The sequence below is a fragment of the Lytechinus pictus genome, chromosome 5 (assembly GCF_037042905.1).
Source record: "Lytechinus pictus isolate F3 Inbred chromosome 5, Lp3.0, whole genome shotgun sequence".
NCBI lineage: Eukaryota > Metazoa > Echinodermata > Echinoidea > Temnopleuroida > Toxopneustidae > Lytechinus > Lytechinus pictus.
The window spans coordinates 45,669,322-45,684,369 of record NC_087249.1 but is presented as its reverse complement, the minus strand read 5'-3'; the positions used below and the strand labels follow the sequence as shown (position 1 = coordinate 45,684,369).

General features: G+C 39.3%; 1 protein-coding gene across 1 annotated transcript in view; it reads right to left on the bottom strand.

The window, feature by feature from the left end:
• Nucleotides 1–2,479: 2,479 nt before the first annotated feature.
• LOC129261354 (coiled-coil domain-containing protein 158-like) overlaps nt 2,480–15,048 on the bottom strand; it is a 41,186-nt gene continuing 28,617 nt past the window's right edge. Inside the window, exons 16-24 of the mRNA XM_064099092.1 lie at nt 14,324–14,436; nt 13,947–14,105; nt 12,522–12,614; nt 11,527–11,832; nt 10,927–11,081; nt 9,232–9,332; nt 7,239–7,922; nt 5,411–5,518; nt 2,480–2,604 (exon numbers count right to left, since the gene is read on the bottom strand). Coding sequence (XP_063955162.1) covers nt 2,513–2,604; nt 5,411–5,518; nt 7,239–7,922; nt 9,232–9,332; nt 10,927–11,081; nt 11,527–11,832; nt 12,522–12,614; nt 13,947–14,105; nt 14,324–14,436 — 1,811 coding nt within the window. The 3' untranslated portion in view covers nt 2,480–2,512. The remainder of the gene's footprint in view (nt 2,605–5,410; nt 5,519–7,238; nt 7,923–9,231; nt 9,333–10,926; nt 11,082–11,526; nt 11,833–12,521; nt 12,615–13,946; nt 14,106–14,323; nt 14,437–15,048) is intronic.

Here is a 15,048-nt window from a genome sequence, read left to right as displayed (position 1 = left end):
GGGAAAAAACATATTCTGATGAAAAAGAAATATATCATACATGCAAGAATGATGCTTCAGTAACACCAAGGAAACCTATTTCCAATGATGGCGTATCCTCAGTTGGCTAGGAGTCGGTCTCGCCAGTGTGAATGTACGGGTAGCATGAGAGAGAGTAAAAGTGAGATGAACAGATTGAATATTCACAAGAGAAATAAAAGGAGCTGGGTCCCCTCTCACAAGTAGTTGCGATTCCAGTGGCGTATGCAGGGGGGTTACAGGGTTAACCCCCCCCCCCCAAAACCCCTCTTTTTTTGAAGACTGAAGACCTGAAATTGGTGGTGAAGACCTTTTTTTTGGGGGGTGGTCGACATTTTATTCAGCTTGAACCCCCCCCCCCCCCCTTTAAAAATTCCTGTGTACACTACTGTGTGATTCATCAAACCAACCGCAACTATGAAAATCCATCAACGTCATAATATTTTCTACAGGAAACTTGAATGTCCTTTTGTAAACAAAGAAGAGCACACTGAATTTTCAACTAAACGATGAATCTATGAGTATACATCATCATCTAAAAGACATTGTAAAAATACATGCATTTTACATATCGTCAGTGAGTTTACGAACCGGCTCAAACCTAATTTTTAGTCAAATTTTCGATTTTTTTTTTTTTTTGCATATTATGAAAGCCTGTGATTCACTCTATTGATTTGCCAAATTTCAGATTAGAATTTGTATTACTTAAAGAATAAAAGCATACAGTGTAGTTAAATTTCTTATGAACCGGCTCAACCCCCTACTTTGATTTTACGAACTGACTCAAACCATTCTTTGTGTACTACATGTATTAACCCTCAATCTCCCGGGGAATTTTGATTCTTGTCAATCCCGGGGGGGGGGGGCCATTATGGCCCCCCCTTAAGATCTCGGCCGCCGATTTCGCGAGCGACGCAAAAATTTGCACACTGGTAGTGTGCGATGTAATCTACAAGGCTGTATGGTAAAATTTTCCAAAATAATGAGATTTTATTTTATATGAATTAATTATGCTAATTTATGCATAAATCATACTTTTTGCTATAATTCACTAAATAAAGCTCCTAGAATGCTAATTTTTGGTTAAAAAATTCTTTGTAGCAATCTTAACAATCGCAATTAAAAAAACTTCGGTTCGGAAATCAATTTCTTATGTATTTTATTGTTTTATAAATTTCTTATGTATTTCTTTGTTTTTTTACTTTTTGTTTTTTATTGTTTTTTCAATGGAAATCATTCCAGACTTAGTTCTGATCATAAACAAGGCAAAAATTAATTCAGTTTAATCAGTAAAAGTAGAAATAATGATACATTTATGAATTTTGGCTAAATACACAATTTGCATTGGATTTGTACATGATATCACGTTTATGAGCAATTTTGGGTCTGACATGCACTTACATAATGTTGCGTAATGTCGTAACCGTGTACCCGGGCGTCACAAATTTGGTCTCAAAATTTGCGCGAGACTTGAAAGTAAAAAGTCAGTGAGCGGCGAGGTCAAAAAAATTTGCGCAGCAGATATATCGCGAAAATTGTCAAGGGGGGGGCCATTATGCCCCCCCCCCGGGAGAATTAGGGTTAAGTCTCTGGAATGGCACGCACAGGTCCAAGACCCCACCTAGATACTGCGCGCATGTGGTTTGTGCCTCTAAAACAACATCCGCATCACATGAATGATTTTACGAACTGGCTCAAAACGTGGTTTGCGCAGGATTTGTGCCGCTGAAAAAAAGTGCACATGGTGCGCGTGATTTTTCAAACTGGCTCAAACCCCGTTTTTGTCCAAATTAGCAGCTTCAAAAATGCATATATGCGCTTCATGTCAAATTTTGAAAGAATAAATACGAATTGCTGACAAAATTTTGTATATTATAAAAGAATAGAATGTATGCTTTAAATTGGTATAAATAATTGATCTGGTTTCTTTCAAAGCGTGAAGTTATAAGGGTCTGAAAAACTTTCAAACTTTGAACGCAATTATCTCGAAATCATGTTTTGGAGATCAGAGGAGGTTTGAGCCAGTTCGTAAAATCACTGACGATATTGGCGGTGCTTGCTTTCCATAATTGTGGTTGATCGGATCAATCGTAACTCATTGCAAGACGGTACCAAATTATACAATTAGTCCTAATTGTAGTCAACAAATAAATATATCATGGTGTGAAGATAAAACACTATTTCAGCACTGATACGTACAGACATGTACACACATACATGTATATAAATACAATGTTGAATAATCAACATTAGCAATACAAACTGAATACAGTGAGAACACCAAATGCATCCAGGTAACTTGCATAAGTCAAATCCGTGGGAACCACAAAAATACCTGTTTGACTTGGGCAAATTATCAATATACAGAATGTTGACTTATGCAAGTATACATGTAATTGCAAAAGTAAAAGCAGAGCATTCGACATTGATACCAGAAACAGAATACACTTAAAACAAATAATTTGAAATATTGAGTTCTTGATTTGCGATGTATTTATCTAGAGTTGATAATTCTTTTGGCAGTGAGTTCCTCTTGCCTGCATTGCCTGAGTTTGGCATCTTGGCGTTTTATTAGACCAGCCATTTCTGTGGAGAAAACAACATGTAAAGCAAATTAACATTAAATGATAAGGTTTCGTTCTCACCCTGTAAGAGAGATCATCCTAAATCGAGCTGTTAGGTAATCTTTCGGATAATAGCTTAAAGATATTTATTCTTCAAGTGATCTACTCTTCATGGCCAGAGATGGACACATACATGAAGGACACAATTTGAAATACAGGAAATAATGCACAAAAAATAAGTTATACCACATCATCTGAGAAGAAACGCTAACAATTAAATAAAGCGGTGTGGGCAAAGGCAGGAGGGATATAAGTATTCAAAATATTTTCAATTACAAAGTTCCTTGTAAAGAAACATCAAAAACTCGGTCTACATGTTGATTGCAGAGCTATCCACTCACCCCCCCCCCCCCCCCATTTTGATAAATACTGTGCGGCCCCTGACTTGAGCAAACTTGGTTGTGTAATACCACTTCTGATTATTATCACTCACAACAGGTGAATGTATTTTTCTATACCCTGTCGAATAAAAAACAAATATTCCAGCAGTGGTGGATCCAGCCAACGCTGAATACAATACTATTTCAGGGGCTAGTATGTTGTTTGATCGCAATAGTCAGGCCCTCAAAATACTTGTGTATAATCCAGCTAGATCCTTCCCTACTTTTCATACAAGTAGACGTATGCAATGAATAGGAATAATGACCCTCTTCCATGTTGGATGTTTGTTATCAATAGAAAGAACAAAGTCAAGAATAAGAAACAACAAGGTATCACTTGATTTGTCAGGAATTCTGCCATTCTTTGTTGCATGGAATCAAAAGGCCCGACTATCAATTCATTCCAATTCATGAAATGTATCTTTTCATGAAAACCTGTCTAATAAATAAGGAATTAAAATAACCTGTTTTCAAAACGACAATATCTGGAATGCAGTAAGCACACAAAAACTAGTTGCTACATCTGGTAAACCTCAAGAAGGTCTGGTTGTCAAGAACAACCTTTATTTACACATGGAAGGGGGTGTATTGTGTGGTAGAGCATGGGCATGCAGTCAACCCCAGCTGAACACACCACTTCTTTAATAGCCAATATCATGATCTCTACCTTTGATACATGATATGGAAGTGAGTTTATTTCCACTCAAGACTAGCTGATAATTTAGTCTCCAGCATGGTTTTAACAGAGAATAATTGCTTGATTTATGAAGTGCTTTTCGAGAGGATACACAACAAAACTATTATTACATCAGCTAATACATGTAGATTGAGCTGCTGCTCCATCATAAGCTCTTAGTGTATTTATGGAAATAATTCTGAGTGCCCATTCATCTTACCAGTGGAACACAATACGGATAAATTTCTTGCTGAAGGAAAAACCATGACTAGGATTTGGACCCACAACCCTCTGTTTGAAAGACGAGAGTTACATGTAGAACCACGAGACCACAGCGCGCCCACATGATAGAGAACAGGGATAGCAGAAGCATGTAAACGGCCTTACTCTCATTTCGTAATCCAGTAAAAATCTGTAAATTTGATGCTATATTTGCCTCACTCAAGGGTTCATTACATGCCGCCGCGCACAGAAAAATCAAGCCATAGAAGTCGTGTGTTGTGGACACCAGAATAGGGGTCGCAGCAAATCCACTGCCAAACGCGGTTCATGGTGCGAGGTTAGTATACTAATACTAACCCTCGCAATACGTGTGAGTGTATTTGCCTGAGTTTTCTGTTCTCCATTTCTTGCATACATGAGTCTACATCACTTCAGCCCATGTAGTCCAAACACATTAGTCTAGTACGTGCCCCGGGGGGGGGGGGGGGTACTCGACCCAAAAAGCAGTAGGTATGTGCTGCGGGCGAGACAAAAACGGGGGCCTTGGAGCAGGCTTATTGTAAAAAGGAGGGTCCTCGGAACGGGCTTCTGAACTACAAATGTTTGTGAAAACGGGGGGGTCCTTGGAACGGGTCGCCTGCGTGTGAGTGCGTATGCATCCCTATGGAACGGGCATACGTGCATGCAGCTAGCCCAGAGTCGATTGTCAAACAGCGCTTTGCGGCCGCTTTTCACCAAAATTGTGGCTCATTGAAGCAGATCTATGCGGCCGGAACGCTTTGGATCGGCTTTCTTTGTTCTTTTTCTCAATAAGACAAAAACGCTATGCCTTGGAACAGATATTTGAGTGTAAAAATGGGGGTCCCCTCTGCGGCACATACCCACTATGCATTATATACTGAGTGCCCCCCCCCCCCCCCCGGTACGTGCAAATGAAGAGGGCATTTGCCCCTCGATTTTTTTGTAGCCTCATTCTCCATCAATCTCCATCACATGCAGTAACGATCACGCAAGATTTAGATGCGCACACGTTGTGTACATACGCGCTAGCAGTAAAACATTGCACAAAATAAAGGTGCATTGCCCCCCAATTGTTTTGTGGTGATGCTATAGTTTTTTGTGAGGTAGCAATTGTTAGAGCAAGATCCAGATGCTTGTGCACACATATGTGCTAGCATTATAACAAAGCATATCAACTGAATTGATTTTTTTTCAAGAAAACCTTGATTTTCCAAAAAAAATCAAACTTCCTTCTTGTAGAGACATATTGATTTTGGTTTCTTCATTTGCATGAATAGTGGTTCTCAATGCGGAATATAAAGCGTATAATCACCTCTTGATATCGGGTAAACTATCACTTCCTCAGCAAGCTGGATGTACTCGCTATCTTTCCTCAGCTACATCCAGCTTGCCTCGAGAGTGACAGTTCGTCCATCACCTTCAACAACAGTGATTATTTGCTTCTGGATGCACTATTTACTGTAGTTTACCTTTATTTCCTTTCTGAAGTTGATTACCCATCTGCGAGAGAGCAGCTAGCCTTTCTTTCAGACTCCTCAGACTGTCAGACCTCTCAGGCTGATTATTGTTTGGGACATCTACAATAATTGAGAAATCAAGTAATTATTCATCTATAATATGTAAACAAAAGGCCTGGGCCCGTATTCCATAAACGAGATAAGCTTTTTGCTTAAGTTTGAGCAATTTGTCTTAGAATTTTGCTTGTCTAAGAAATCTCCCCTAACGATATTCCATAAACTTTAAGACATTTGTCTCAAGTCAGAGGATATGGCTAAGCCAAAGTCTCAAATTCTATGACATCATGAGAAAATTGCAACGTCGCGCAACTTTTGTCGCGAACCTAACAGCTGCTATGCGGTAGGCCAATTTCACTGAAGGAGAGAAAATTACGCTAATAGCAGAAATAAGAGAAAGGGAAGAAATCTTGAGACCCATGCCTAATTTACGTATCACGTTTCAGGATAAGGAAAAGGCGTGGGCCGAAATTGCCTTGAAACTAAAACAATTAAGACAGCTCACAATTGTCTTAAAGTTAGGGCAAAATTCTTAGCCATGTTGAATTTATGGAATACAGACTCTGCAGTTATAAGAAAAGTAGCTTAGCCATTCATCCTATATCTGTCTTAGTCGCGCAAAAACTCTCATTCTTTATGGAATACACATCTTGGCTAAGAATTTTGTCTTAGACAGAAAATAAGACAAAATGCTTACATTTTTTACTTAAGCATGCTTATCTCGTTTATGGAATACGGGCCCAGGGACACAACTGAATTACACTATGGATATCAATTATCTCAATTTCTCAGTTTAGGAATGAAAATGTTGAATCTAGATGCCAGTCATACATGGATACAGCATGTACTTGTAATAAATCTTGTGTTAGACTATTTTTATTTTCAGACAAAATACGTAAAGTCACTGATCTTTTTTTTTCAGAACAGCTTTTGAAATTATTCTGGTAGAAGACATTAACTTGATCAATAGAAATGCTGTTGATACTATACATTAGGGCTGCACGATATTGCCTATCTGGGTATTCTACTATCGCCAGTTGTAAAAACCATGAAATGGCGATATACAGTATGTACATTTCACTTAGTGGGCCTTAGTATTAATGAAATCTGTAGTCTGATTGGTCAATTTTTTTGCAGAGTAGACTGTATCCATTAATAGAGTGCTAGAATATTAAAGGTCAAGTCCATCCAAGGAAAATGCTGACTTGAATAAATAGAGAAAAATCAAACTCGCATAGTGCTGAAAATTTTATCAAAATCGGATGTAAAATAAGAAAGTTATGACATTTTAAAGTTTTGCTTATTTTTCACAAAAAAAAGATATGCACAACTACATGTAGATGAGTCAGTCGATGTCCATCACTCACTATTTCTTTTGTTTTTTATTGTTTGAATTATACAATATTTCACTTTTTACAGATAAGGACCAACTTGAATGAACCATATAGTATTAAACAATGCTAATTCCACATGTCCAGGGAGAAATTAAACGTTATATCACTTGACAATGAACAGAAAAATAGGATATTCCCAATTTTATATACATGTAATAAAATACAAAAAGAAATACTGAGTGGATGACATCAGTCTGTTCATTTGCATACCGACCAGGATGTGCATATAACTGTTTTGTGAAATTAAGCGAAACTTTAAAGTGTCATAACTTTCTTATTTCACATCAGATTTTGATGAAATTTTCAGTGTCATGTTTGTTGGATTTTTCTATTTTTATTCAAATCATCTTTTTTTGGGGGCGGACTTGTCGTTTAAGGACAAGGCTTACCAGTGCTGTGAGACGTGACTGAAGTGATAGAGCTATCATCATCATCAGTGATGATCAGATCACTCAGCATCTCAACATCACCGCTCTCCATTCTATTCCTGTCATTGAGCTTCTCAAGGTCAAGTCCAGCTTCTCTTGTGTGAACGTGTCCAGGCTCTGGCACCTCTATTCTGAGCGGGACTGAGACATGATGAAAGTCCATTGCGTAGGAGCGTTCATCTGTTGAAACTTGATGGCTCACGGCTCTTCTGGCATCATGCTCAGAAGATCTATGCATCCTGTGGCTTTGGCCAGTCCCCCTGTCTCTATGACCATCCTTCACTCTGATCTTGTCCGGTCTGTTCAGACTGTACGATTTGGTCGTTGCTGCTGCGCTTCTCGCAGAATGTCCAATGGTGCCATTTACACTGTGCGCGACGACAGCCCCTGCTGTGCCTTGTCTATGTGCCCTGTTCACACTAGTGGTTTCCCTCTCAATCTTTTTAGCATTTAGTCCCTGCCGCTTTAACAAGAACGTATCGCTGTGCACTTGACCGTGAAGCCCGAGGAGATTTGTGACAGGGGAAGAGGGTGTCTGTAGCTCTATGTCTCGTTTAAGAATGGCAGGTTTGTAAGCAAGAGGAGGCGTGTTCTCGCTTTCTGGTTTGTAAGGGGATGACGTCAGAAGCGGAGGTTCCATTGCATCTGTATCCAAAGACACGTTTCAATTGGTATTGTCAGTGAAAAACCTATCCTAACATAATACAAATATGACATTACAAATTATGGCCCATTTTTCATGGTAGAACATCTCTTTTACATTATGTACACCAATTACTAAAATAAAATCATATTTTCCAAATCCCTGCTCTTTAGATCTGTTTTTGCAGCTGTTTCATGAGAGATTAATCATTCAGGAGGTTGATGGATGTGCAAACCCTACACTTGAGTTAAGGGGTCTGTACACGCAGCCTACATTGCCTTTTGCACTGAATTGAAACAGTTTTGAATGTGCTAGTATTTTGTGAAGACCCACTTGTTGATCAAAGTTTCAATAAGGGTCTTTGCCTGCAGACTAGACAGGGTCCTGCACTTGTCACTGCTTACAAGTGCTTTTGACAAGGCCTCGCAACTTGGCTCTATTCCTAGTCAAGCAATGGCTGAGACGAGACTAGCAGCAGACAAAGAGAATTGGCGATACCTGAATGAGCGTGAGAGCAAGCGAGGCCTTTTGGAATCTCGCTGATTGGTCGCTACCTCTCAGGTAGCTATCACCAGTCAAAAACAATAGTTAACATAAAAAATCCCAGTAAGATTCCTAAAGGCCCTGTGACTGAGCTCAAAATCCTCGCACTCACACAGCTTTTTGCGAATAGTCTTTTTTTCCAGTCGGTAGGTATGTGATATAAATATCACAACAGATATACATGTAGGGCCTTGTTTAAAGGCTAATGCTAACAAGATTTTCACCTACTTTCTCTTTCTTTGTCAAGTTTAAGTTCATGAAACGGGTTCAAGAATATGCCCATTCAAAATATTCATAATCACATTTATGTACCGATAACTAGATTATACATTATTGCGTTCATTTGCTGCTCCTGGAAACCAATTTTCTATGTCTTTATTCTAAAACAGACCAATAAAGTATCTGATCTAATCCAATACATGTCAGATAGACATTGTGTGTACCTGTTCAGGACAAGATGTTGTTGTCTGTCTCCCAATAATTGCTGTTTGGTTCAGAATTTTACAACCATCAAATACAAAACTAATACTGAAGAAACAGCTTTTGTAATGAAGAAGTTCATTTGGACCAGTTTACATGTAGCTCTAAAATTCAACTGGCAAAAGGAAATGTTGGGTACCGGAACTGGGTGGTTCCTGTATAAAGCCTATGGGAACTTTTTACAGAATCTACTAGTCGATTGGTTGACCCACCGCCTACTGAAACCCGATGATCATCGTACACGGCCTATGGGAATTACATAATTCAGTAGTCAAGCAGTTAACTCACCTGTGTTATACTGAGGGGTGGAGTCTTTGGCTGATTTCACTATCTCATCAATGTCATGCCCGTTCGCCAAGTTGAAGGGTGATTTTTCTTTCAGACTTATCCTTATTTCGAGGGGAAAAAAAGGAAAAGAAAAATAATAGTATGCAACATATAAAAGCACTTAACGCAATATGTTTCTAAAGTGCTGCATACTACTACCAGGTTTTACATGTAGCAAGTCTCTTTTGATTGGGCGCTCAGGCATTCAAGGAATTCCTTCCTACCGGGTGCCCATTTATTACACCTGGGTAGAGAGTGGCAAATGTAGACAAACACTGCCAAAGGACTTGAGTGCTGCAGTGGGATTTGAACCATGGACCTTGTGAAACAAAGTCTGGAGACCTATCCACTTACCCACAACACCCCTGCATTCAGTATATCATTGATACACAAAATTCCAGTGACCTTGACTTCTAGGCTTCCTGCGTAATTCCCATTTTTTTGTTAAAGAGAGGGCCATGTTCAACGACTGTATCCTACATGTATGTTTGTAAGAAATCTGTCTGTACGAATGTAGAGGGAACTTTTCCATGTCCCTATATTCAGTCTATGCCTTCCATTTGTCCCACATTCTTGGGTTTCAGGGTTGGCAGGTATGCTAGTATTGTCAATGATGGTCATTCAGGGCCACTTCTCATGATATTATAGTCAGGTTTTACATGTAGTTCATAAAAGTGCCTGGTGCGAGAAATTGTTTAATAAACAAAGTTATATGTCCCTAGTTTCCAGCAGCTATTCGAAAACTACATGTACATGTACAACATGGACTGCCATATTCTATGTAATGATACCAATTCAAAGTGATAAAAGGCCTGAAAATTATTTGCAATGAAACCCTTTCTACACTATTTTTCCCCCACTATATGGAACTCTGATCAGTAAGAATTTATACAATAGGTTGGAATGTTCATACCAAAAATAAGATTACAGCAGATCATGTACATGTAGCATGGGCGGGGCTTTAACCCTATCTAGGGCAAGGTATTTTGGGAGTTCATATGGCAGGTTGTCTGGGACATAATCTACAAAATTGTATAGTAATTTATTTCATGTAAATTGCTATTAAGTGATTATGCGTAATTAGTATGTGAAATCATACTTCTAACTCCGTTAACAAAGCTCCAAATGTTCTAATTTTTGGTATAAAAACCCTTGGTGGTGTTCTTAGCAAGTTTACATGAAAAAATTGCAATATCAGATCAATTTCTTATATATCATTGTTTTTTGCAATTCCTTATGTATTTCTTCGTTTTTGACCTTTCGTTTTCCATTATTTTTTCAATGAAATTTGTTTGGGACTCTTCTGATATCATATACAGCATGAAATAAATACATTTAGACCAGCAAAACTATAAATAATCATACGTTTATGATTTTTAGTTGAAAACACAATTTGCATTGACTTTGTACACGAAAGCACGTTTTTGAGCAATTTTTGGTCTGACATGCGCTTTCATGTTTCATACTTTCCGAACTGCGTAACCGGGTGACGCAAAACTGGTCTCAAAAGTTGCGCAAGACTTGAAAGTAAAATTCAGCGAGCGTCGCGGTCAAAAAAATTTGCGTAGCAAAAATCTTGCGCGAATCGTTGAGGGGGGCCTCCGAGGCCCCCCCCCCCCCCCCCCCGGCCTGGGTAAAGTTCCAACCTACATGTACCTGTCCATCCCAGTATGACCATCGGGTTCTTTGTGACCAGACTGTGTGTCCTTCAGGGCAGCCATGTTAGCTAAGAATACACTCTTGACTTCTTCAAGAAGGTCTTTGAGCTCAGAAGAGACATTGTGGGCTTCCTCGGCCGTTCCTGATGTCTCCTGCAGTAACAATCATTGTTTGATAAAATAATGTATTTTTTTAAATGTATTTCCTTGGTTTTTTTTTAACTTTATGTTTTTCATTGTTTTTTCTATGGAAATCTTCCTGAAACACATTTTCAGTCATAAATAACATGAAACCTATTGCTTTTAGTCAGTAAAAATAAAAGTAATGATACATTTATTTTGGCTACGTACAGAATTTGCATTGGATTTGTACATGTACATGAAATCAGGTTTTTGAACAATTTGAGTCTAACATGCACTTACAAAATGTTCCGTAACTTTGGAACTGTGAACCCTGCATCACGAATTTGGTCATAAAAGTTGCGAAGGAATTGAATAAAAAAAGTCATAAAACATTGCAGCGTGATCTTTCCGCGTTACAGATTTATCGAAAAAAATATTGAGGGCTGGATAGGGATAAGGCATCTTTAACACTCACCCGTCTGTCTCCTTGGACATCACCCTGAACCCCAGATGTATTCATGACAACCACCGGGATAGGGCTGATGTAGTTTCTCCCGACCAGTCCACCCATTGCCTGAACACTGGCCGACTGTAAGAAATGACTGGCTACCACTCCAGTAGAGGTTTTGTCCGAGGACTGCTGAATCTTGGTGAGGGTGGTTGCGGACTCGGACGTTTGGACCTTCTCCACCGTAGTGGTCCTCTGCTGGGTGGACATGGATGATTGGTTGGGTGTGGTCTTAGAGGAGGTGGCCTTTGAGGCAAGGGTTCTTTGAAGTGCCTATCATCATTGTCAAGAACATTAAAAGGAAAGATTGACTGATAGGTAGTCTCAGTGGATGTGTCCTAGTGGCAAGGGTTCTTTGAAATATCTAGGGTCATACTCAAAATAATTAGGAATGTTGCAAGAAAGATTGACATGATAGGTGGTCAATGTGGCTGGTGCCCAAGTGGCTAGAGTTCTTTGAAGTGCCTATCATCTTAATCAAGAACATTACAGGAAAGACTATCACGATAGGTAGTTTAGGGGGTTTGGCCTCATGGCAAGGGTTCTTCGAAGTATCTATCATCATTATCAAGAACATTACAGGAAAGATTGACATATGTTGTCTTGATGGGTGGTGGTCTAGTGGCAAGGGTTCTTTAAAATGTCTATCATCACAATCAATAACATTATAGGAAATTTCAACTTCAAACGAGGTCTTGGCGGATGTGGCCTACTGACATGTTTGATGTTGTTGCAGCACCTTATGGCTGTCTCCTAGGTCTAAATGTCATATCCAGGAAAGGATCTTCATTAGGCAAAATGAGAGAAATCCCTGTGAGTCTGGCTTTAATTCACTTCAGCTTTTCAAATATCGAACTACAACTATAGATCAATTCAGATTTTTAAATAATTTCTTACTTTGGGGCTTCAAGTATTCCCAACGAAAGATTGTGTACACACTGCCGTAGCAACACATCCATTACCTTAACTTCTAGTTGATGTCTTAGAGTCATCTTGGCTATCGCTTGTTCTTGTTCCTCAATCAGACGCTGAGCATCGGTGTGTTTCAGAGCAGCCTAGAATGACCAACACAAAACAGTATACACAACTTGATGGATGTTGTCTAAAGCCGCTCGTAAGTTACTAATGACTTTAAATGCACGACTGGTGATCCCTTCCTAAGCGCTAAATCAGCATCGATGAACCTTTGAACATTGAGCACAAGAAAGGATCACCAGCCATACGTAAAGTCGCTTGTACCTTAAGAAACTGCTTCTTGGAACACCCTCCTGAGAGACGTTTCCTGAAGGCCCTGTCACATCGTTCCGTGCAAACCTTGCAGGTGACTTGCGGGTAACTATTTCTGCTACCCGCAGGTCGCCTGCATTGGCAATATCCTGCAAGTATCTCACACGCACTTCTCCGGGGAAGCGCACGCAAGTCCAATTTGCACGCAAAAAAGTTTTGAACGTGCTCAACACATTTTTGCGGGGATTGCCCGAAACTCACCTGCTGCTTGCATGGAACGATGCGACAGAGCCTTAAACTGTTCATAAGTTATAAATGACTTTGAACATGATTGGTGACCAATTCTCGCGCTAAACAATATTCTGTACAGGTGATTCTGCTTAAAGTCAAATCTATTGGGACAGCAGAATTTTAATCAACTTTAATAGGTAAAATATGACTTAGATGTAAATGACAAATGTTTTGCATATTCTGAGGGTGTTTCACAAAGAGGTGTGACTTAGAGTCACTTATGATAGGTCAACTCATGCAGAGTCTATTGTATCCTTATGTAACTCATCCCCAAGGAATATGATCAAGCAAGTCCAGTTGTTTGTTAACTCGTGGATAACTATATAAAAAGCTTTATAAAACACCCACAAGGGAGAGTTTGGCCCGAATTCACAAAGGTGGTTTTGAAAACCCACGGTTGAATCCATGGTTTATGCAGATTTCCTGTATAAATTACGCTTAATTTTGCACTTATCGGGCGCGTGTATAAAAATTCCAATGCTGACGCGCGCTTTTGTCAGTGCACCAAATTGACGCCTGTTACCATGGTTAGATACGCTATTTTATTTTTGAGTCCACTGTTTGAAGAGTGGACTCATTAATTCAAAACAGTGGACTCATGAGTAAAATAGCGTGGATAACCAAGGCAACAGGCGTCAATTTGGCGCACTGTGACAAAAGCGCGCATCAGCATTGGAAATTTTTTAATATACGCGTTAAAATAAGCGTAATTTATACAGGAAATCTGCATAAACCATGGACTAAACCGTGGGTTTTCAAATCAACCTTTGTGTTTTCGGGCCTTGAAGTCTGACATTGCGTCATGGGTACATACAAATGCCCATTTGGCATGGCATTCCAATCCCAGAGTATCCTACATGTACATGTACCTTCTCTAGAGCAGTTTCTAATTTGGTGGCCATGTCTTTCTGTGATGTCCTTTTGTCAGCAAGACTCTTTAGCTTGCGTTGGAATCGCTCCATTTGCCCCTTCAGCTTGGACACCTGATCCTCCAACCGGGCCTTCTCCGACTCCAGGAATGACTTCTCCTACAAGACATTGGAAATGGAAAAACAAAACTTTAAAGCATCTCGGGGGGTCCTGCAAGAAATATTTGCACTCAATGCAAATTTCTGATGCAAAATTTTCATTAATACATGTATATCAATTGCAACTAAAATGTTCTTTCATGAACTGCCAGACTTATGATTCCTCCCCCACCCATAAAATTGACTCATATTTGATTATAAGTTTCTTTCCATCCTACCTTGATAGCTGTACCAAGGCTTTCCTCCAAAGCATGTATCCTGATTTGTAACGAATCCACCTGGTTTCTTTTGCTCAGTAGATCTTGCTGTACGCTGTTTGCTATATCCACAGCTGGAAAACAAAAAAGAGATGTATAGCAGGTATGGGTTATTAGAAAGATATAATTTTGATTATTGTTATCATTATGATTACCTTTGTTATTTTTTTGAAGTCACCATTGCTTGGGAGACAAAAAGTGAACTGAATCACCAAGACCCACAGGTCTCTCCTCCCGATATGTACATGTACATATCTGTTTTGGGGGATGTGCAGATGGGCCACTAAACGCTGAATAGTGCAGTGTCTTCCAAACATGCAAAGATTTATAAAACGATATCAATATATAACTGCATAAATATTAATGGGGGATATGGACTTTGTGGCCCTGAGGGGTTCTTGTGTCATCTGAAGATCATGCTCCATGCATCCTAACATCGTTTTTGACAAATATTTTGACTCACTCTAAAGACATCTGAAGATCTATGACAAACATTACCCCTTGCATCAACTAACTAGGTGGCTCTGAAAGCTTTCAGTCATCTGGATATCATGCTCAAGGAATCCAAACATTTTTTTTCTTCCAAATATTAACTACATATGTAACTCTTAATACATCTAAGTTGTTTTCATGTATAACATAGTCATCATTATTAACTCTTTGTGCGCTGGACCATGAACCCATCT